Genomic DNA, 22,833 nt, shown 5'->3' with positions numbered 1-22,833 from the left:
ATGGGGAGAACGTGCAAACTCCGCACAGGACAGTGACCCAAGCAGGGAATCGAACCTGGGATCCTGGAGCTGTGAAGCAATTGTGCTAACCATTCTGCTACCATGCTGCCCACTACATATGATTGCGAGGGGGATTTACAGGATAGATGCTGACAGGGTGTTCCTTTTATGGGTAATATCTAGAACTTCAGGACACAGTTCAAAAAAGGGATCTCCCATTTAAGATGGATATGAGAAGGAATTTCTCTCTCCAAGGGTTATTAGTCTTTGGAGTTCTCTTCCACAGAGAGCAGTAGAAGCTGGGTCATTGAATATATTGATGGCTGACGAATTTTTGATTGACAAGGGAATTGATAGTTATAGGAAGCATGCAAGAAAATGGAGTTAAGGCCACAATCAGATCAGCCACGATTTTACTGAATGGCTAATCAGGCTCAATGGACCAAATGATTCACTCCTACTCTGAGTGCATCTGATCTTATGAAACATGATACTAACGCTTACATTTTTGGGTGACATATGAATAATGGCTACTTGAGTGATATACCAGAGATTGGACTGTGGTTGTGGAACAATGGACCACATTGAATTAAATGGTATAATAATTAATTTTATAAATAAACAATAGCTCAACATTATGAAGATGAGACGTTGAAGGGGTTTATAATTAGTAATGTTTACAAAAAGCGCTATGTATCGCACTAATATTATTACACCTCCAGGTATTTAAATTGATTACTTTTTTTTCATTATAAATCTACATATTGTTGCTTATATTGACAGCTGTATGATTTCATGCAATGTTTACTCCATCTATGGGATACTTGGGAGGTAACTGTAAATTTTGCCAAACATTTAGTAAAATTGAGAAAGTGTATGAATTGCGTTACCATATTTAGGAAGAAAGTTCTTACCCTTGGAAGAGGAACAGGTTGACATAGTTGTAGCTTTTTGTCAGAAAGTTACCAAGCACACGTGTCGGGTAACCACAACGTATCTGATATGCTGACAATCCAAAGTAAACACATTTAACAAAGTACCAAATTTGTGCAACTTTGTTCTGACTAAACCTCCTGTAAGAAAATAACAAAGAAAGCTACTTTTACAAATAAATGTACAAATGCACCAAATATTTAAAGTTTTTAAAAAAACATTTTATTAAGGCACTTGTGATTTTTTCACAACAATTTTGAATGCAAACATAACACAGTAAATAACAGCCCCCCGCCCGGCCCGCCAACAACCATACCGAACCAACATGGCTTACACAGTTCCCCAGAAGATTTAAGACTATAAATGATTGGTGATGATAGAAGAATACATGAAATGTTTGTCAGCTATTAGCAAAAGTAATTACCAGCCTACGGTGAAATAACTTAGTAACCTGCCAACAAAATCTAAGTTTCCCCCCCCCCCATAACATTTCCTTCTAGCTACAATAAAATAAGACCTTACCGTTCAGTCACTTTTGGCAAGATAAAGAACATCCAAAAGTGAATTCCAAAAACGAGGATGACTTGAAAGACAACTTTCCCTAAAACTGTCTTTCTGAGATAGAGTGCTCGATCCACCACCATTGTTCCAAATTGAATTATCAACATCACCAAAAATGCCTCTGGCACTTGATCTTCTGACAAGGAAGATGTGATATCAGCAGCTGCAGAATGTTTCTGTGGAAGACAAAGCAGGCATTACTGAGCTTTTATCTTCACATGCACCTGGATCTCTGGGATGCAAAGAAACTCAACATCAACCATAAGAGTTTTTCACTCACACTATTAAGGAATATGTCTACAAAGAGTTGCTTGCCATGGACTTCATACTTTGTATTGGAATACATCATCCCTTGTTAGACCCAAATAATTTAAGTATAAGCCACATATTAAGTGCTCCTAAGCTATATTGAGGAATTGCGGGATTTAGCAGTTAAGAGTGCAAAGCTCATTAATTATTAAAGTTTCAAACTACTTGCACACCTACGACCACCACACCTCTTTGACTGAAGGATTATCTGGCACTTAGCTGAATGGGAGGAATCCTAGCCGCTGGTTAATCAGACACGATAACCTGGACTACTGGAGCTTGGCACAGGTTGATTAGAAAAAAATATTGAAGAGATGATTGGCTATTTCCCATCTTTTTTTTTATAAATTTAGAGTACCCAATTATTTTTTCCAATTAAGGGGCAATTTAGCGTAGCCAATCCACCTATCCTGCACACCTTTGGGTTGTGGGGGTGAAACCCACGCAGACACGGGGAGAATGTGCAAACTCCTCACGGACAGTGACCCAGGGCCGGGATTCGAACCCGGGTCCTCAGCGCCGTAGGCAGCAATGCGAACCACTGTGCCACCGTGCCGCCCATTTCCCATCTTTGATTGGTTACGTTGGAGCCAATTTGAACTCAAGGTGACATTGCCGACAGTCACTAGATGGGCATTACACTCTGACAACTGTTGATTTGAGTCCTTGCTGGATGAAAAGCAAGAACCAGAAACCCGTCCTTAGTAATATGGTGAGCAGTATAAGTAAAATAAAAAAAACGAGAGCCTTGCAGTTATACAGTGCTTTTCACAGAATGTCTAATCGGGCTATTTTGGCTCACTGAGTTGCAATACTTTAAGGAGCCACTGCATTAGCTGGTCATAGGTTGTTGCTTGACTGCAATGGTGGCGCTGTTGAGCTGTTTCTGCTTTCTCTGCGCTAATTGAAGCTCCACCCACAAAATAGTGAATTAGGCATGAACGTGGAACTGCAGAGTTTCAAACAGTAAGTTAAAGGGTTGAAAGATGTTTGCATTCGTTGTTGGAATTATAACTGAATAGACTTCTACTCTCGCTCAGTGTCCCGTATTTTAACTTCTCCCCAACCTTTTGAAGGGACGGCAAGAAGCAGCAATGGATTAATTTCTGCCTGGGGAGCTCTGCATAAAGCTGGACCCTCTGAAGGCTGCTATTTAATCTGTTCCTGCACAAACTTTTCTGCAGGTAGACTTATACCAGTTAAGCTGTCCCAAATTTGAACAATTTTACCAGAATCTAGAGTGAGGTGTGATGTTTCAGAATGAAGGTACGGTGTGTAGGTTTCCTACAGAGCTGTCGGATCACATACTTAGGCTGAATGAGTAGTTCTGAGTGGTAGAACTGACAGTTCTTTCACTTCCTCACCAGTTCTGCTGCTTCACATTGAAGGATTGAAGTTTGTATACTTCTCAGTCAAATGTTCAAAAGCTGTGCTATCAACATATTACATTTTTCTATTCAATGTAAATGCACAAATCGTACAGCATGGATTAGTGAACAATAATATTGGCTCTTTATTAGAACATAAGATTATATACACATAATGTTAACTGAGAGACTGTGTATATATGTCTGACTTCTACAAGCTGCTGCTGTAAACTGAGTTCAGAGTCATGGGACGACTACGGCACATTCGGTTTCAAGGTTTAAAGATATTCCTCCTTGAAGGTACATATACATCATATCGCAGTAGTATTCTAACTGCGGTCTTCAAAGCTGGCAAACCTGGGGATGTTTATCGAAGCGCCGGAGGTGTGGGAGCTACTGAAGACACTGACCCAAGCGTCTATCACACTAATCCCGAAGAAGGGGAAGGACCTGTTTGAGAATGGGTTACAGGCCCATATCACTGTTAAAGATGGATGTGAAAGTGTTGGCTAAGTTAGTGGTGAGGAGGATGGAAGGATGCATTCTGGGGGTGACGCAGAGGGCCAAACGGGTTTCATGAAGGGAAGGCAGCTTTCCATTAACAAATGGGCAATTATTAAACGTGATCATTACCCATCAAAGGGATAGGTACTGGAGATAGTGGTCTTTATGGACACGGGGAAGGCTATTGACCAGGTGGAGTGGTGGGATCTCAGATTTTGAGAAGGTTTGGGTTTGGGCCAAAGGTTGTAGCGTGGGTGTGTATGTTTTACATGGCCCTGGTGGCGAATGTACAGACAAACAAGATGAGTTCAGGAGCTTTAGGTTTCACAGGTGAACGAGGCAGGGGTGTTCGCTGTTTGCGCTGCATCAGAGCACTTGCCGTTTGCTCTTAGGGGGTCAGTAGAGCGGCAGGGGATTGTGACAGAGGTAGGGAATGCCGGGTATTGCTGTACGCAGATGATCTGCTGCTGTTTGTGTCAGACCAATTGGAGAGTATGGAGAGAATTCTGGACATACTAGAGAGGTTTGGGGCCTTCTCGGCCTATAAGCTGAATGACGGAAAGAGTAAGGTGAATAAGGTGGGTCGGGGAGCCAATCTTGGGGTGTTGCCATTTAATAATAATAATCTTTATGATTGTCACAAGTAGGCTTACATTAACACTGCAATAAAGTTACTGGTGGGGAACCAGTTGAGGAAACACTTTAGGATGGAGGGGATGTTGTTGCTGACAACACTGTGTGGGAACAATGGGTTTAAGCTGGAGGAGACGGATGGCATGTATAGGAGGTGGAGAGAGGTGGGGCTGGTGAGGGAGAGGGATTTATATCCAGAGCTGCCGAAGGGAAGTGAGTTCAGGAATATGCAAGTGAGGGACTTTGCGCAGAAGAAATGGAGAGGGTTTCCCAAGTTACTGGAGTATACATTGTTGGAGTGGTTGCTGCTCCGGATGCGAAAGGGGAGGGGAGGATTGGGCAAAAATTTGCTTAAACTGTGAACTGAGGGGTGGAGAATGTTTTTGATTTATTTATGTTGTTGTACTTTTGAATATGTTTGGAATAAAATACATTTTTTTTAAAATGTGGGAGAAGGTCGCACATAAGATAGCTCCCGCCAAGGTCCTTATCTTCTGATCCTTTTTGCCCGGTTCCCGGGGGGGAAATCGGTAGGCAAACCAGACCCATCTAATTGTATTTGACAAAAGGATGTCAAAAGTCGCAAAAATAACTTGGTGATAGCCCTTCGACAGAGCCAGAGAGAATGTGAAGCTGATTGGGAAGAAAGATGGCAGTGGCTACCTCGGTGAGTTTGGCTGCTCCTATGACAGTGGAATTGCTGACTGGGGTAATAGCACTCAAATTCAAAAAACAATTTGGAAAACACTTTAAAAGGCAAGGAAGGGAGATGACGGAGACCCTCAAAAGATCTATTGCTGGGGCACTGGGCCTGATAAGAGAGAAATTAGGAAGGAATTTGGAGGCCATGAAAGAGCATGGGGTGTTCCTGAAGGGGGTGGAAGGAATTTTGTTGCGATATAGTGGCCAGATTCCCTTACTAGAAACCTAGATGTTGATGGTGGAGGAGACAAATAAGGCCCTGAGGATGAAGGTTGAGGACCTGGAGAACAGATCGAAGAAACAGAACCTCAGGATCATGAGGTTGTCGGAGGGGTTGGAGGATCTGAGGCAAACGGAGTACCTTTCCCAGATGTTTGCAAAGTTGTGGGGGGGCGGGATGAACAGATGTCTCTCCTAAGCTGGCAAGGACCCACCAAACACTCCGGCAGAGGCCTCAGGTGATTGAGCCACTACAGCTTCCAGAAGAAGGAGCGAGTCCTGAAATGGGCCAAAGAGAATCGGGACATGAGGGGCGCGATTCGCCCAAAGGGAGACAAAGTGCCGACGCCGGAGTGAAAACCGGAGTGTTTCATTCCGGCGTCGAAGGTCACTCCTTGCCTCCTATTCTCTCACCCCCAGGGGGTTAGGAGTGTCAGCGCGTCAATATCGCGTGCCGGGCCTTGACGCTTGCGTCAAAGCGGCGCCGCCTGAATCACGCGGCCGGCAGCGCATAAATGACGTCACCCGCGCATGCGCGGTTGCCGTCTTCCCCTCCGCTGCCCCGGAAAACATGGAGGATTGATCTTGCCGGGCGGTGGAGGGAAAAGAGTGCGTCTTTCAGAGACGCCGGCCCGACGATCGGTGGGCACCGATCGCGGGCCTGACCCCTCCTGAGCACCCCACTGGTGCTCGATTCTCCCTCCGCCCCCCAGAGGCCCCACACGCAGCGGTCGCGCGCTGTTCACGCCGGCAGTATTAGGCAGGCTGCTCGGCCCATCCGGGCCGGAGAATCGGCGTTCGACCGGAGCGGCGATTCTCTGAGTGGCCTGTCGCAAAACGCGACACGCCGTTTTGGGGGGGGGGGGTGAATTGTGTGCGGGTGCCAGGGCGGCGTGGCGTGATTCGCCCGGCACTCCCGCGATTCTCCCACCCGGCGTGGGGGTCGGAGAATTGCGCCCGAGGTGTGAAAGAAGCAGCATCTGAATTTATCAAGATGTCAGGGCAGAGCTAGCAAAGTGGCATGCGGCTTTTAATAAGACAAAGTCGGTGCTATATAAAAATGGATTGCATTTTGGAGTGCTGTACTTGGCAATGTTAAGTAACGTATCACTCAAAAATCACTTTTCGAGACGTCAGAGGAGGTGAAGGCTTTTGTCAACCAACAAGGACTTGGACTTAATTGAAAGAGTTTGAATGGGACCTTAATGGGTGTTGATGGGACGGGATTGTTTGTGGATGTTTCAGTATTATGTTTATATTTTGGGTTATTTGGGGTTAATTGTTCTGTATTACAGTTTATATGTTGTTGGGGAAGTCACAAGGGGACCAAAGTAGTTGGGGATAATATTTAAGGTAGCAATATGGATAATATATGGCCCAAGGTGGGATGTTGAGAACTGTAAAGGCTTTGGTTTTGGTTATTCTTTTGCAGCGGGACAGGTCGGGGTGCTTCTCTTTTGTCTTTGCCCTTTGGGTGTAGGCCCTGGTGGGGGGCTACCTCACGAGCAATAGGTTTTAGCAAGTGCACGGGAGTGACATGGGGGGAGGGGTGACAGCCTCTTGGACCTGTTTGGACAGGTTTTGGTGTGCCTAGCATGTTTGTTTGGTGGGGGAAGGGGATGGAGAGGAGGGAGCATTGTTTGTTGGGAGCGTGCAGGTTCTTGAGTTAGGTGGAGGAGTAAAATGCTGACAGTGACCAGGGCTTTTCTTTGTCTCACCTTATGGGTGGTGTTGGTGGGCATCTTGGGTGGGCCTGGGCTCTAGGGACTTGAGAGTAAGGATGGGACAATCCCTCATGGTGGAAATGGCTGGCTTAGGGCGGGGGTGGGGGGGGGGGGAGGGATACCTCTGATCAGACTAATCACTTGAAATGTTAGAGGTCTTGGGTGACCTGCTGAAACAATCGAGAGTTTTCGATAATCTGAAGACAGATCTTTTAATGCAAAGGCTCATGTGGTGCTTTTGCAGGAGATCCAGATGCGGAGAAGGGATCAGACTAGGCTCTGAAAGGCCTGGGTAAGCCACTCGGGCTTTGAGCGCGGCCTGGGGATTGCAATTTGAAAGAACAAAAGGGTAAATTTTCTGTTGGTAATGGTTGTGGTTGATCAGGGAGATAGGCATGTGATAGTCACTGGGACACTGGAAGTTAAGTTGGTAGTGCTGGTGAATGTATATAACTCAGATTGGAATGATGTAACATTTAAGAGGAGATTGTGGCTGCAATACCATATTTAAACATGCATCAATTGATTATGGGGAGATTTGAATTATGTTTGGAACCTGAAACTTGATTGGTCGAAGCCAAAGTCATTGGCCATTTCAGAGGTGGTAAAGGTGTTGTTGATATTTATGGAGGAGATCTGTGCGGTTTATGCATTCTAGGGGTAAGGAAGTTTTGGTTTTTTTCTCCAGTACATAAAGTATATTCCAGGATAGAACGTTTTTCTGATGGGAAGGTCTCTTCTTCCTGGGATGAGGAAAGCTGAGTACTCGGCGATAGTCATCTATTATTTTTGCAGTTAAAGGCCAATTTAGCGTGGCCAATCCACCTACCCTGTTCATCTTTTGGGTTGTAGGGGTGAGACCCACGCAAACATGGGGAGAATGTGCAAACTCCACACGGACAGTGACCAGGGCCGGGATCGAACCCGGGTCCTCAGTGTCATGAGGCAGCAGTGCTAACCACTGCACAACCTTGATGCCCAGGTCATCTCAGACCATGTTCCACATTTGGTGGATTTGATAATAGAGGTAGGTTCTGCTCAGCACCCAACATGGAGGCTGGATATGGGGTTATTTTTTATTTATTTACTTTACTCATTTATGGGATGTGGGTGTCGCTGGTAAGGCCAGCGTTTATTGCCCATCCTTAGTTGCCCTTTTGAGGTGGTAGTGAGTTGCATTCTTGAAATGCCACAGTCCTTCGGGTGTGGGCACACCCACTGTGCTGTTAGGGAGGGTGTTCCAGGATTTTCATCCAGCGACAGCAAAGTAACAGCGATATAAGTCAGGGTGGTGAGTGACTTGGAGGGGAACCTCCAGGTGGTGGGGTTCCCATGTATCTGCTGCTCTTGTTATTCTTGAAGTGGTCGTGGATTTGGAAGGTGCTATTGACGGAACCTTGGTGAGTTACTTCAGTGCATCTTGTTGATGGTACACAAGGCTGCCACTGTTCGCCCATGGTGAAGGGTTTGACTGCTCGTAGAAGGAGGAGCAATCAAGCGGGCTGTTTTGTCCTGGATCGGGTTGAGCTTCTTTAGTGTTGTTGGAGCTGCACTGATCCAGGCAAGTGGAGAGTGTTGCATTACACTCCTGACTTGTGCCTTTTAGATGGTCGACAGGCTTTGGGGTTCAGGAGCTTGAGTTACGCGCTATAGGATTCCTCGCCTTTGATCTGCTCTGGTAGCCACAGTATTACTGTGGCTAGTCCAGTTCAGTTTCTGATCAATGTTAACCCCCAGGATGTTGATTATATTACATCAGCTGACATGTGGTTTTGTGGACGGATATTGAGGGCTTTTGAGGGATATTGACGGATATAGATGAGTACGTGAGATTTAATGGGAATGGATCGGTTTCACCCTCCATTCTATGGGAGACCCGGAAAGCAGTGATTAGAGGGGAGGTCAAATCATCCAAAGCGCACATAGATAGGCAGGCTAGGGAGGAACACCAAAAGTGAATGACATTTGAGAAGAAGATCGCAGGTATTTGAATAACCCAACCCCAGGGCTCCTGGCAAGCAGGAAAAAACACAGATGCAGTTTGACCTGCTATCTGCAGACAAGGCATTGTGTCAGTTGTGGCACTCGAATATATGGAGAAGACCAGTTGTCTCTTTGCTTGCCAGTTGAGGTGGCAGGTGGCCTCCTGCGAGATTATCCAGATTTGAAACTCGGGTGATAGGCTGGTGTCCACTCCGGTCCGGTCAAAGTTAATGGGAGTGTTTGAAACTTTTTATGAGAACCTTTATAGTTGGGAACCGTTGGGGGCTGCAGGGAAGGTCAGATATGTTGGGGTTTTTGGAGGGCTTAGAGTTTCCTGAGGTGGGGGAGGAAGAGCGTAAGGAGCTGTTAGGCCCAGAGGAGATCCTGGTAATGAGAGAGCGGATGCAAACAGGTAAGACCCTGGTGCCAGATGGGTTCCTGGTAGAGTTTTATAAGATGTTTGCTGGACAGCTGATGCTGTTATTGTTAGGGATGTTTCTTGCCCGTGACGCTGTGCAGGCATCAATTTAACTTCAACTGAAAAAGGACGAGGACCCTGTGAAATGCAGGTTATACCGCCCTATTTCTTTACTTAACATGGGCGCAAGATATTGACCAAGGTGCTAGGGCTGAGGTTGCAACCATGTCTTCCAGGGGCTGGTTTAGAACAGGGCTAAAGACCTGGCGTTTAAAGCAGACCAAGGCAGGCCAGCAGCATGGTTCAATTCCTGTTCCAGCCTCCCCGAACACGTGCCGGAATGTGGCGACTAGGGGCTTTTCACAGTAACTTCATTTGAAGTGACAATAAGCGATTTTCATTTCATTTTTCATTTCATTTCATTTAATTTCATTTCCTCAGGTGATTGGGGAAGATCAGACAGGATTTGTCAAAGACAGGCAATTGTCGTCCAATATATGCCAAATGTGGTTCTTTCCCCATCTGAGGGGCCCAATTCAGAGGTAATCATCTCATTGGATGCCGATAAGGCATTTGACAAAGTAGAAGGGGGTATCTTTTTTGGTTCTGCAGAAGTTCGGGTTGGGGCCCAAGTTTGTGCCTTGGATACACCTGTTGTACAAAGCTCCTTCGTCTCATGTCTGCACCAATACCACGAGTTTGAGGTACTTAAATGAAATAGGGAAAGAAGACAGAATGCTCTATGTCAGTGCCCTATGTTCCTCCCTTGTTTGCATTGGTGATAGAGCCTTTGGCCATCGCATTGAGGGCTTTGGGTAAGAAGCGAGGGATAATGAGGGGAGGGTGGAGCATTGGGTTCCCTGTATCCTGATAGATCCAGTCCCCACCAGGGGTGATATAATGGAACGACTGAGATGCCTTGGCTCCTTTTTAGGAGCTAAACTTGGAAAAAATGTGTTTTCTGGTGAAACCCCAGGGAGGTTCAAAGAGGCGGCAGAGGGATACAAGCAAGTTGGGTAAATGCTTGCATTCAAAGGGACAGTTGTGGTTAAGTACTGATGTGACCATCAATTCACTCGAGACACGTGAGGAAGTAAACTGTGGCTTTAATAGACTTACAACTGAGCCTGCCTGCGACCAGAAGAACTGAGGGCAGACTCACAAGACCGCAGCACTTTATACTTCTGGTAGTGGGAGGGGTCATGGACGGAGCCATGGGCGGAGCCAAGGGTGGAGTCCTGTACAAGCTCCTCATCTCCCCCTGTGGGCAGAGCCGTGCAACGGCTCACAGACAGAGCCCACAAGGACACAATGATATATAGTGTGAATTAAGGATTATACATTCACGACAAATACATGAATAACAAAGTCATATGCAGGTATAGCATGCAATTAAGAAAACAAATGGAATGTTTGCCTTTGTTACAAAGGGATTGGAGTATAGGTAAAAGTAAGTGATTACATTTCATTGACAAGGCCATACATGGAGAACTGTGAACAGTCTTAGTCTCCTTATCTCAGGAATGACTGACTGGCCCTACAGGGAATGTAACAAAGATTCACTAGAATGGTGCCTGGTTTGACAAATGCAGGATTTTAGGTATGTTGGATTATAAACATTTGGAAATTCAACAGGTTAAATTCCTGGATTGGAGTGTGTTTGAAAGCTCATAGGAGCCAGAAGTGAAATTGACTAGAGTAATCTATTTTCAGCCAGGGCAAATGCAATGTTGATTGACTAGGGGGAGCTAAAGTGTTTTCAGCCTGGGGCGTTAATTTGCTTTCAGCTTGAGGATATGATGTCATTGCTGGGTGGAGCTCAGGTATTCAGATATTTTGAGAAAGCTTTTTCAGTTGAGTTCTAATCTGGCTACCCTTTTAGACTACAGGTAATGTATTTTGCTCTCCCAGTAGGGTAATAAAAACAAAGGAGTAATGTTATTTAAAGCAGAGAAGGCTTGTATGAGGACAATGGGAAAACTGAAACAAACCAGTTGAAACAGCCTTTTGAAGACATTCAGCCAGAGTCTGCAGGGGTTCTAACAGCAGTCAAATCTGTTCTGGCAAACCAGTATTACTCTGTGCCATTGGGATAGATTGAGAGCTGTATGTTTTTTTCCTTTCATGTTGTTTAATTGGGAATAGAACTAGTACTTAAAGGTGTGGTATTTACTGTATTGAGCAATATTTTGAGGAGTAATTGTGTGAAGATATCTTTCCGCACAGTCTTACAAAATAAAATATTGCGGTTTCGGTCCAATATTCTGGCCACTGTTGGGGTCTGGTCTGGGATCATAATAAAATTGGGGGCTCGTCCAGGATTTTAAGTAAGATTCGTTGTTTATCTTGGGATTATTGAAGTTTAAGACAGTGAGTGTGTGGGAAACAATTGTATTCTTTCAGGTTTTGAAGCTTAAATAGGAAGTGACTGGAGATGACTTTCAGTTGCAAAAACTTTCCTAGGTATGAAAGAGATTACTCAGAGTGGTTTACAAAGGGAAACTAAAGCAAAACATTTGGGTTTGGCAGAGAATCTGCAGTCAACCTGATCTAAAGGGAAGGTGGAGATAATACAAGCCATAGCTCAACAGTTACATTTGCCTACACAGCCTAAATCACTGGAATTAGTTAGGATTCAATTACAAATGAAACCATTTTAAATGCAGGGAAAAGATGAACAGAAAGAAATAGAATTGAAGAAATTGGAAATTAAAGAAGAGATTGGCAATGGCAGAAGAAAAGGAAAAAGTGAGGGCTTTCAAAAACGGAAAGGAGGAATATTGAGGTGGAAATGGAAAGGTTAGCAAAGGAAGAAAGGGATAAGGGATGAAATTCTCCCCTACCCAGCAGGGCGGGGGGGTCCCGGTGTAGCGGAGTGGCGCCAACCACTCCGGCATCGGGCCTCCCCAAAGGGGCTAGGCCTGCGCTGGAGTGGCTCCCGCTCCACTGACTGGCACCAAAACTGGCGGCAACAGCCTTTGGCACCACACCGCCTGGCGCGGGGCTCGCCGAAAGGCCTTCGTCGGTCGGCGTGAGTCTGCGCATGCGCCGGAGCGTCAGCGGCCGCTGATGTCACCACCGGCGCATGCACGGTGGAGGTGGTCTCTTCCGCCTCTGCCATGGTGGAGGCCGTGGCGGCGGGGAAGAAAAAGAGTGCCCCCACGGCACTGGCCCAACCCGCCGATCGGTGGACCCCGATCGCGGGCCAGGCCACCGTGGGGGCACCCCCCGGGGCCCGATCGCCCCCCCAGACCCCGGGAGCCCGCTCGTGCCGCCAATACCGCCGGCACAGAGGTGGTTTAAACCACGTCGGCGGGAGGATCGCTGCGGGGTCACGCCGATCAGTGGGGCGCGATTCCCGCTCCCGCCGATACCCAGGTGGCGGAGAATTCCGGCCACGACGGGGACGGGATTTACGCCGGCCCCGGGCGATTCCCCGACCCTGTGGGGGGTGGGAGAATTCCGCCCAAGGAGAGAGCATTTGTATTATGGAAACTGGAACTGTGAGGAGAACATCAACTTAAAAGATTGGAGTTAAAGGCAGAAGCCGAGGAAGGTCTAAAGGAAGAAGAAACACTTTTATTATCAAGATTGGATGAGAAAGATGTAGAAGCCTTTTTCATCTCATTTGAGAAAGTGGCTAAACAATTGAATTGGCCAAAGACCATATGGGTAGTGTTGGATAAAAAAGTTGATAGATAGAGCTAGTGAAGTGTTTGCATCACTATCAGAGGAGGTATCTAGGGATTATGAGGTGGTGAGAAAAAACATATTAAGTGCATATGAATTAGTGCCAGATGTCTACAGACAAAAGTTCAGAAATCTAAGGTAAGAACCAGGTCAGACTTGTACAGAATTTGAAATAATTAAATAAAATACTTTTGACAGGTGGATAAGGACATTAAAAATAGACGAAACGTACGATGCTCTGAGGGAAATGATTATCCTGCAACAATTTAAAGATTCACTTCCTGCAGTCATGAGAACTTGTGTGGAAGAGCAAAGACTTAAAGCTGCTCGACTGGCAGCAGACATGGCAGATAATTTTGAATTGAGTTCATAAAGCAAAGACTAGTTTTCAACATTAATTTCAATCTGTGTAGGATAGAAAATCGGGAAATGAGAAAATCATAGGTGGTCAAAGCAAAGGAGGTTTAGTTGGTGATGTTAAGGAGAGTTTGCTTCACAGTAAAAAGAAAACCCATGATAGTGGAATAGAAATAAGAGAACTTAAATGTTTTCATTGTAATAAAGTTGGACACGTGAAGTCACAGTGTTGGTGGCTAAAGATATGTACTGGGAAGACAGACTCGGTAAAACAGGGAAAGCCAGTGGGGTTTATTAAAGAAAAATCCAGTGCCCCAGTGGAAGAGGTGCAACAGAGTTCAACAGCCTGTTCAAAGGTTGGTCAATAAGCAGGTGCCAAAACTTTTAAAGCATTTTATTTGTGAGGGTAAGATTTACTCATGTGTACAAGGTGGAATAGGTAAGGAGATTAAGACCTTAAGTGATACAGGGTCTGGTCTGGGATCATAATACTGGAATTAGTAAATTGTCCTAAGAGGAGAGATTGTGTAGGCTAGGTCTATATTCCCCGTAGTTTAGAAGAGTAAGAGGCAATTGAATGGAAACACACAATAATTTAAAGAGGTTTGACAGGGTTAGATGCTGAGAAAATGTTTCTGGCTGGGGAATCTGGGGTTACAATCTCAGAATAAGAGGTCAGCGATTTATGACAGGCTCAAAGGGTTGTGAATCTTAGGAATTCTCTACCCCCATGGGTCATGGATGCGCTATAAAGCTTTTTGGATGCTACGGGAACTAACTGATATGAGGATAGTGCAGCAAGATAGAGGTGCAAGATGAGCCATGATCTTACTGAATGATCTTACCGACTTGACGGGCCAAATGGCTTTCTATTAGTCCTGTTTCATGTGTTCATAACGTTTTTTAGGAAACAAATATAAGACTCATGCTTTGTTGAATGCTTCCCTGACAAAAGTGCGTTGGGCTATTCACACAATAGTTTGAGATATTCACAATACTGTGAATAGATTTGAAAAGATAATGGAGTAAAATATTCTTGGGGCTTCTCCTGACCTACTACTGTAACTTTGGCAAAGATCAATGGAAACCCTGGAGAAACAATGAGAACGACCAAATGTCTGGTGAGAGATTGGGAAATCTATAGAAATTTTACCACAATTAATCCAGACAATGTCAGGCATTTTAAAAAATAAAACAAAAATCACCTACCCCGAATGCCCCAAAACCAAAGATAATGACAATGAAGTCTACAACATCAGCCAAGAACATCAACACGTAGACATCTGTTACTGCACTATACTCTGGATGGATAATGTTGTAGAAGAAATGTCTGATTGGGATATATATTTGAAGTGTTCTGAAAAAGAATAAAACACTGGATGCAATTCAAGTTAAAAATCATAGGTTATATTGACATTTTAATTTAAAATATAATACATGATCTAATGCTTATTTAGTACACACAGTAGGAAAGAACAGGAAGAACAAAGTTGCACTTATATGGCAAGTTTCATGACCATAGGTCATCCCAAAGTGCTTTACACTCAATGAAGTCCTTTGAAGCAAAGTTACTGTTGTAAGTAGGAATTGACAGCTGCATCAAGCTGATTTGGTTTCTCTATAAATTAAATCATGGTCATCAAGATTAAAGACCAAGGACTTCCGGTTGCGGCTATGCGGAGCAAAGCCGCACGTTCGGCAGCTCCCGCTATAATAGGACTTGTGGGCTCTTTTAAGGGCCCCAAACGGCGCTGATTCGACGATTCCCGGTGGATAAAGGGGTCTGGAGCAAAACCCCCCGGGATTTATGGTGCGGACCCGGAGTGGGGCGAGGAGAAAAACGGCAGCAGCTCCCCTGGAAAAGCGGGGGAAGCCGGACAAAATGGCGGCCGGTGGAGCCCCTGAGGAGTGGAGGCAGTGGGCGGAGGAGCAGCAGGAGGCCCTTCTGCGCTATTTTACGGAGCCTAAAGGGGAGTTGCTGGAATCCCTGAAGGTAACGACAAGTAAGCTGCTGGAGACCCAGACAACTCAGGGTGCAGCGATACTTGAGTTGCAGCAGCAGGCCTCTGAGCGCGAGGATGAGGTCTCGGCCCTCGTGGGGAAGGTGAAGATGCACGAGGCGCTCCACAAAAAGTGGCAAGATCGTTTCGAGAAGATGGAGTTTCGATCAAGGAGGAAGAACTTGCGGATCCTGGGCCTCGAGGAGGGGCTGGAGGGGTCGGACCTGCCGGCCTATGTGGCCGTGATGCTGAACTCGCTGGTGGGGGCAGGATCCTTCCATCTGCCCCTGGAGCTGGAGGGGGCCCACAGAGTACTAGCCAGGCAGCCTAAGGCGAATGAACCCTCGCGGGCGGTGCTGGTGCGGTTCCATCGGTTCAGTGACCGGGAGTGTGTGCTGCGATGGGCCAAGAAGGTGAGGAGCAGCAAGTGGGAGAATTCGGTAGTGCGCGTCTACCAGGACTGGAGTGCGGAGGTGGCTCAGCGAAGGGCCGGGTTCAACCGGACGAAGGCGGTGCTCCACGGCAAGCAGGTGAAGTTCGGCGTGCTGCAGCCTGCGCGCCTGTGGGTCACCTACAAGGACCGGCATTACTATTTTGAGTCCCCGGAGGAGGTGTGGGCCTTTGTGCAGGCTGAAAATTTGGACTCGAACGAGGGACTGGGGGCTGTGGGGGTTTTTTGTATCACTGTTTATGCTGTTGCTGGTTATTCTGTTTGGTTTTTTTTTCTCTCGCTTTCGGATGATGTTGGTTATGGTTTTGTGTCTTAAGGGGGGTGTTGGGGTCTGTGGTTGATCTGTTTTTGTTTGTACGGGGTTGGTGGATGGGGTGGGACTGCTATTTGGGAGTTGCGTTGTGGGGGTGGGGTGGGGAAGTGGGAAAACGCGGGCTTTCCTCTGGTTTCCCGCGCTGCGGGACAAGGGGGGGTGGAGCTGGAGGCAAGGGGCATGGATGTCAGATCCGTTTTCCCGCGCTGAAGCGGTGCCAAGGAGCTGATGTAGTGGGGGAGGGGTGACCCCATATCGGGAGGGGTCGGAGTTAGGGCGGGAGCTGCTGGGGTCAGCAGAAGTCAGCTGGCTCACGGGAGTACTATGGAGGGAGCGTCGCGGCTAGGAGGGGTCCTAGCATGGTAACCCCCGGATACCGGGTTGCTGCTGGATTGGCCAGGGAGGAGCTGGTGTGGGTCGGGGGGGTCGGGGTGAGGTTCTATCGGCGTGGGAAACGGGCCGAATGGGTGCTGGCCAGGGGCGAGCAGTCGATGGGCTATGGCTAGTCGACGGGGGAGGGGGGCGGGGTGCCCCCTGATCCGGCTGATCACGTAGAACGTGAGGGGGTTGAATGGGCCGGTTAAGCGGGCCCGGGTGTTTTCGCATCTGAAGGGGCTGAAGGCGGGCGTGGCCATGCTCCATGAGACTCACCTGAAGGTGGCGGACCAGGTTTGTCTGAGGAAGGGGTGGGTGGGGCAGGTTTTCTATTCGGGGCTCGACGCGAAGAACCGGGGGGTGGCGATCCTGGTGGGGAAGAGGGTGGTGTTTTGAGGCGTCTGAGGTGGTGGCTGATAGTGGCGGCAGATATGTGATGGTTAGCGGTAAGCTGCAGGGGGAGAGGGTGGTGTTGGTGAATGTGTACGCCCCAAATTGGGATGATGCTGGTTTCATGAGGTGTATGTTGGGCCGCATTCCTGACCTGGAGGTGGGAGGCCTGATCATGGGGGGGGACGGGGGGGGGGGGGGGGGGGGGGGGGGGACTTCAATACAGTGCTGGATCCCCTACTGGATCGTTTTAGTTCAAGGACAGGCAGGAGGCCAGCGGCGACCAAGGTGTTGAGGGGGTTTATGGACCAGATGTGAGGGGTGGATCCCTGGAGGTTTGGGAGGCCGGGGGCTCGGGGGTACTCTCTTTTTTCTCCCAAATGCACAGGTTTTATTCCCGTATTGATTTCTTTGTCCTGAGTAGGGGACTGGTCCCGAGGGTGGAGGAGGCCGAATATTCGGCTATAGCGATATCGGACCATGCTCCGCATTGGGTAGATCTGGAGATGGGGGAGGTGCGGGACCAGCGCCCGCTTTGGTGTCTGGATGTGGGGTTGGTGGCTGATGAGGAGGTGTGTAGGAGGGTCCGGGGATGTATTGAGAGGTACCTCGAGGTCAATGATACTGGGGAGGTCCGGGTGGGGATGGTGTGGGAGGCTCTGAAGGCAGTGATTAGGGGGGAGCTGATCTCCATCCGAGCCCATAGGGAGAGGGGGGAGAGGAGGGAGAGGGAGAGACTGGTGGGGGAGCTGTTGTGTGTAGATAGGAGGTATGCGGAGGCCCCGGAGGAGGGATTGCTGGGGGAGCGGCGTAGCCTGCAGGCCAAGTTTGATTTATTGACCACCAGAAAGGCGGATACACAGTGGAGGAAGGCGCAAGGAGCGGTCTACGAGTATGGAGAGAAGGCGAGCAGGATGCTGATGCATCAGCTTCGCAAGCGGCACGCGGCTAGGGAGATTGGTGGAGTGAAGGATAGGGGTGGGAATGTGGTGCGGCAGGGGGCAGAGGTCAATGGGGTCTTTAGGGACTTCTAAAGGGAACTGTACCGGTCGGGGCCGCCGGTGGTGGGAGGGGGAATGGAGAGCTTTTTGGACAGGCTGCGATTTCCAAGGGTGCAGGAGGAGCAGGTGGAGGGACTGGGGGCGCCGATCGAGTTGGAGGAGCTGGTCAGAGGGATTGGTTACATGCAGTCGGGGAAGGCACCGCGACCGGATGGGTTCCCGGTTGAATTTTATAAGAAATACGCGGACCTGTTGGGCCCCCTGTTGGTTCGGACCTTTAACGAGGCGTGGGAGGGGGGTGCTTTGCCCCCGACGATGTCACGGGCGCTGATGTCCCTGATCCTGAAGCGAGATAAGGACACCTTGCAGTGTGGATCATATAGGCCAATTTCACTGCTGAATGTGGACGCCAAGTTGCTGGCGAAGATCTTGGCCACTAGAATAGAGGACTGTGTGCCGGGGGTGATACATGAAGACCAGACGGGTTTTGTGAAGGGGAGGCAGCTGAACACTAACGTGCGAAGGCTGCTAAATGTGATAATGATGCCGGCGGCAGAAGGAGAGGCGGAGATTGTGGTGGCATTGGATGCGGAGAAGGCCTTTGATAGGGTTGAGTGGGGGTACTTGTGGGAGGTGTTAGAGAGGTTCGGGTTTGGGGAGGGGTTTATTAAATGGGTGAGGTTGCTGTACGAGGCCCCGATGGCGAGTGTAGCGACAAATGGGAGGAGGTCCGAGTACTTCAGGCTCCACCGAGGGACGAGGCAGGGGTGCCCCCTGTCCCCCTTGCTTTTTGCGTTGTCAATTGAGCCTCTTGCCATGGCTCTCAGGGAGTCGGGGAGGTGGAGGGGTCTGGTGCGGGGTGGGGAGGAGCACCGAGTGTCACTTTATGCAGATGACATGCTGCTGTATGTAGCAGACCCGGTGGGGGGGAATGCCGGAGGTGATGGAGATTCTTGCTGAGTTTGGGAGTTTCTCGGGCTATAAATTGAACCTGGGCAAGAGTGAGCTGTTTGTTGTACACCCAGGAGATCAGGAGGAGGGGATTGGTAGGCTCCCGCTAAAGAGGGCAGTGAGGAGTTTTAGGTACCTGGGGGTTCAGGTGGCTAGGAATTGGGGGGCTTTGCATAAGCTTAATTTGACTAGGTTGGTGGAACAGATGGAGGAGGAGTTTAAAAGGTGGGACATGCTGCCGCTGTCGTTGACGGGTAGAGTACAGTCCGTTAAAATGACGGTGCTCCCGAGGTTTTTGTTTTTGTTTCAGTGCCTCCCCATTTTCATTCCGAGGGCCTTTTTTAGGAGGGTGAACAGCGCAGCATTCTGGGATTTGTTTGGGCGCACGGGACTCCGAGGGTGAGGAGGGTCTTTTTGGAGCGGGGCAGGGATAGAGGGGGGCTGGCGCTGCCCAACCTCTCTGGGTACTATTGGGCGGCTAATGTCTCAATGGTACGCAAGTGGGTAATGGATGGGGAGGGGGCAGCATGGAAACGGATGGAGATGGCGTCCTGTGGAGGCACGAGCCTGAAGGCACTGGTAACGGCGCCGTTGCCGCTCCCTCCAACGAGGTACACTACGAGCCCGGTGGTGGTGGCTACCCTCAAAATTTGGGGGCAATGGAGGCGACACAGAGGGGAAGTGGGGGGCTCGGTGGAGGCCCCGCTGCGGGGGAACCACCGGTTTGTCCCAGGGAACATTGATGGCGGGTTCCTGGGGTGGCACAGGGCGGGCATTAGGAAGTTGGGAGATCTGTTCATTGACGGGAGGTTTGCGAGCCTGGGTGAGCTGGAGGAGAAGTTTGAGCTCCCCCAGGGGAATATGTTCAGGTACCTTCAGGTCAAGGCGTTTGCTAGGCGGCAGGTGGAGGGGTTCCCTTCGCTGCCCCCGTGGGGGGTAAGGGATAGGGTGCTTTTGGGGGTGTGGGTCGGAGATGGGAAGGTGTCTGACATCTTCTAGGTGATGCAGGAGGTGGAGGAGGCGTCGGTAGAGGAGCTGAAGGCTAAGTGGGAATTGGAGCTGGGGGAGCAGATTGAGGAGGGGACATGGGTGGACGCCCTGGAGAGGGTGAACTCCTCCTTTTAATGTGTGAGGCTTAGCCTCATCCAGTTCAAGGTACTGCACAGGGCTCAGATGTCCGGGACGAGGATGAGCAGGTTTTTTGGGGGTGAGGACAGGTGCATTAGGTGTTCGGGGAGCCCAGTGAACCATGCCCATATGTTTTGGGCATGCCCGGCACTGGGGGAATTCTGGCAGGGGGTGGCGAGGACGGTGTCGACGGTGGTAGGGTCCAGGGTCAAGCCAGGCTGGGGACTCGCGATATTTGGGGTTGGGGTAGAGCCGGGAGTGCAGGAGACGAAAGAGGCCGATGTTTTGGCCTTTGCGTCCCTGGTAGCCCGGTGGAGGATCTTGCTGCAATGGAAAGATGCGAGACCTCCGAGCGTGGAGACCTGGATCAATGACATAGCGGGATTCATTAAGCTGGAGAGGGTCAAATTCGCCCTGAGGGGGTCGGTACAAGGGTTCTTTAGGAGGTGGCAGCCTGGGGAAAGGGGGGGGGGGGAGAAAGGGGATGAAAGGGGGGGTCTCAGGGGGGTATTGTTTAAGTGAATTTGCTAATTGTTAATTTATTTTGTTGCTTATTGGGTTTGGGGGGGTGGTGGGGGGGTTCATTACATGCATTGTTACGGGTGCCGGGGGGGTGTTTATTATTGTTATTATTGTTATTATTGTTCTGTTGCTATATATTTTTCAAAAAATTCCAATAAAAATTAGTTTAAAAAAAAGATTAAAGACCAGGCTAAATGTGTTATTCTTTTATCTATTATTATCAGCGTGCTATTGTTTTCATCCTATAAAATATGCATGATGTGGAGATGCCGGCATGGGGCTGGGGTGAGTCTTACAACAGCAGGTTAAAGTCCAAAAGGTTTGTTTCAAACACGAGCTTTTGGAGCACTGCTCCTTCCTCAGGTGAATGGAGAGGTATGTTCCAGAAACATTTATATAGGCAAAGTCAAAGATGCCAGACAATGCTTGGAATGCGAGCATTTGCGGGTAATCAAATCTTTACAGATCCAGAGATAGGGGTAATCCCCGGTTAAAGAGGTGTGAATTGTCTCAAGCCAGGACAGTTGGTAGGATTTTGCAAGTCCAGGCCAGATGGTGGGGGGTGAATGTAATGCGACATAAATCCAAGATCCCGGTTGAGGCCGCACTTATGGGTGCGGAACTTAGCTATAAGTTTTTGCTCGGCAATTCTGCGTTGTCACGTGTCCTGAAGACCGCCTTGGAGAACGCTTACCCGGAGATCAGAGGCTGAATGCCCTTGACTGCTGAAGTGTTCCCCGACTGGAAGGGAACATTCCTGCCTGGTGATTGTCACACGATGCCCGTTTATTCGTTGTCGCAGTGTCTGCATGGTCTCGCCAATGTACCACACTTCGGGACATCCTTTCCTGCAGCGTATGAGGTAGACTACATTGGTTGAGTCGCATGAGTGTGTGCTGCGTACCTGGTGGGTGGTGTTTGCACGTGTAATGGTGGTATCCATGTCGATGATCTGGCATGTCTTGCAGAGATTGCCCTGGCAGGGTTGTGTGGTGTCATGGTCGCTGTTCCGAAGGCTGGGTAATTTGCTGCAAACAATGGTTTGTTTGAGGTTGCGCGGTTGTTTTGGACATTGTATGGGCGGGGATGGTGCCAAGGGATAGAAGGACCCTGCTACAGAGGCAGAGGCAGCGGGGGCGGGGGGGGGGGGGGGGGGCGGTTGGCATTGCCAAACCTGCTTCATTACTATTGGGCAGCGAACTCAGAGAAGGTGAGGCGATGGTGGGAAGGAGAGGAGTGAGAATAGGTTATGATGGAGGAGGAATCCTGTAAGGGGTCCAGCTTAAGGGCTATGGTGATGGCAGCATTGCCAATGGCACTGAGCAGGTAATCAGGGAGCCCGGTGGTGCAGTCCACGGTGAAGATCTGGAACCATTTTAGGATGGTAGGGATGTTGGTGCTAACGCCGTTGTGTGAGAATCATGGGTTTGAGCCAGGGGTGATGGATGGCATGTATAGGAGGTGGAGAAGTGAGGGATTTGTATCTGGAGGAAGGGTTTGCCAGTCTGGACGAATTGAAGGAGAGAGCAGAGCCCTTAAACTTACATTTCCAAGCCGCATTTTTAATCTTGTCACAAAGTTATCATGGGCTCACCTAATTCCTGTCTGAAGCTTTGAAATTCAAACCAGTAGATCCGATGATTCAATTTCAGCTGAATCTTTCAAAAATTATGCTTGGTGTAGCCACCTGGGGTGGCCACTGCCCAACACAAAATGGAAGATTGCAAGGAATGCAGGGAAAATGGACATGTTGTAAAGCAAGCAGCTTGCAAAGCGATTGTATATTGGGACGGCTGCAGAAACCAGTTTTGACTGCTGCAGAAACCAGACAGCACTGTGAAAATAAACCAGTTAACATACTAATGAGGCGATACCGGGCGATCCCCAGATACAATGGAAACAAGTTAAACACAGATCGATACATTCAATGGAAGGCTAGACCCTTCGGCGCCAGAGAAGCCCAAAACAATAAGTCCCAAGAACCGCCCCAGTGACCGAGGAATTGCCCATGATTGGGGGGTTCAAACATATCGATTGGGAAGAGACCCAATCGATTCCAAGCAGGTAAGGGAGTCCGCCCAAAGGGGCGCGGATCCCCTAGGACCTATAAAAGAAAGGTCCCACACATGGTTCAGTCTTCTGCTCCAGCCTTCGGACAGCAGCCACCAACAAGTAAGTGCCTCCCAACGATCGCTACCAGAGATAGGCACTCCTGACCCCTTTTTAATTGATACCAACCTGAAGTCTGCAGACCAGAGCAGAGCAAGAGGCCTTGTTCCCTGACCCAGCAGTTCCTTCGAGA

The 22,833-nt window shown here is 48.7% G+C and overlaps 1 protein-coding gene across 1 annotated transcript in view; it reads right to left on the bottom strand.

Annotated features, from left to right (window-relative positions):
- Positions 1-22,833, bottom strand: part of LOC119972907 (piezo-type mechanosensitive ion channel component 2-like) — a 1,374,210-nt gene that overhangs the window by 106,014 nt on the left and 1,245,363 nt on the right. Inside the window, 3 exon segments of the mRNA XM_038810453.1 lie at positions 915-1,073; positions 1,456-1,670; positions 14,610-14,757. Of these exon segments, the coding sequence (XP_038666381.1) occupies positions 915-1,073; positions 1,456-1,670; positions 14,610-14,757 (522 nt within the window).

This window comes from Scyliorhinus canicula, chromosome 10, assembly GCF_902713615.1.
Source record: "Scyliorhinus canicula chromosome 10, sScyCan1.1, whole genome shotgun sequence".
In the NCBI taxonomy this organism is placed as follows: domain Eukaryota; kingdom Metazoa; phylum Chordata; class Chondrichthyes; order Carcharhiniformes; family Scyliorhinidae; genus Scyliorhinus; species Scyliorhinus canicula.
Note: the sequence above shows the minus strand (reverse complement) of the source record. Positions and strands in the feature narration are given on the sequence as shown.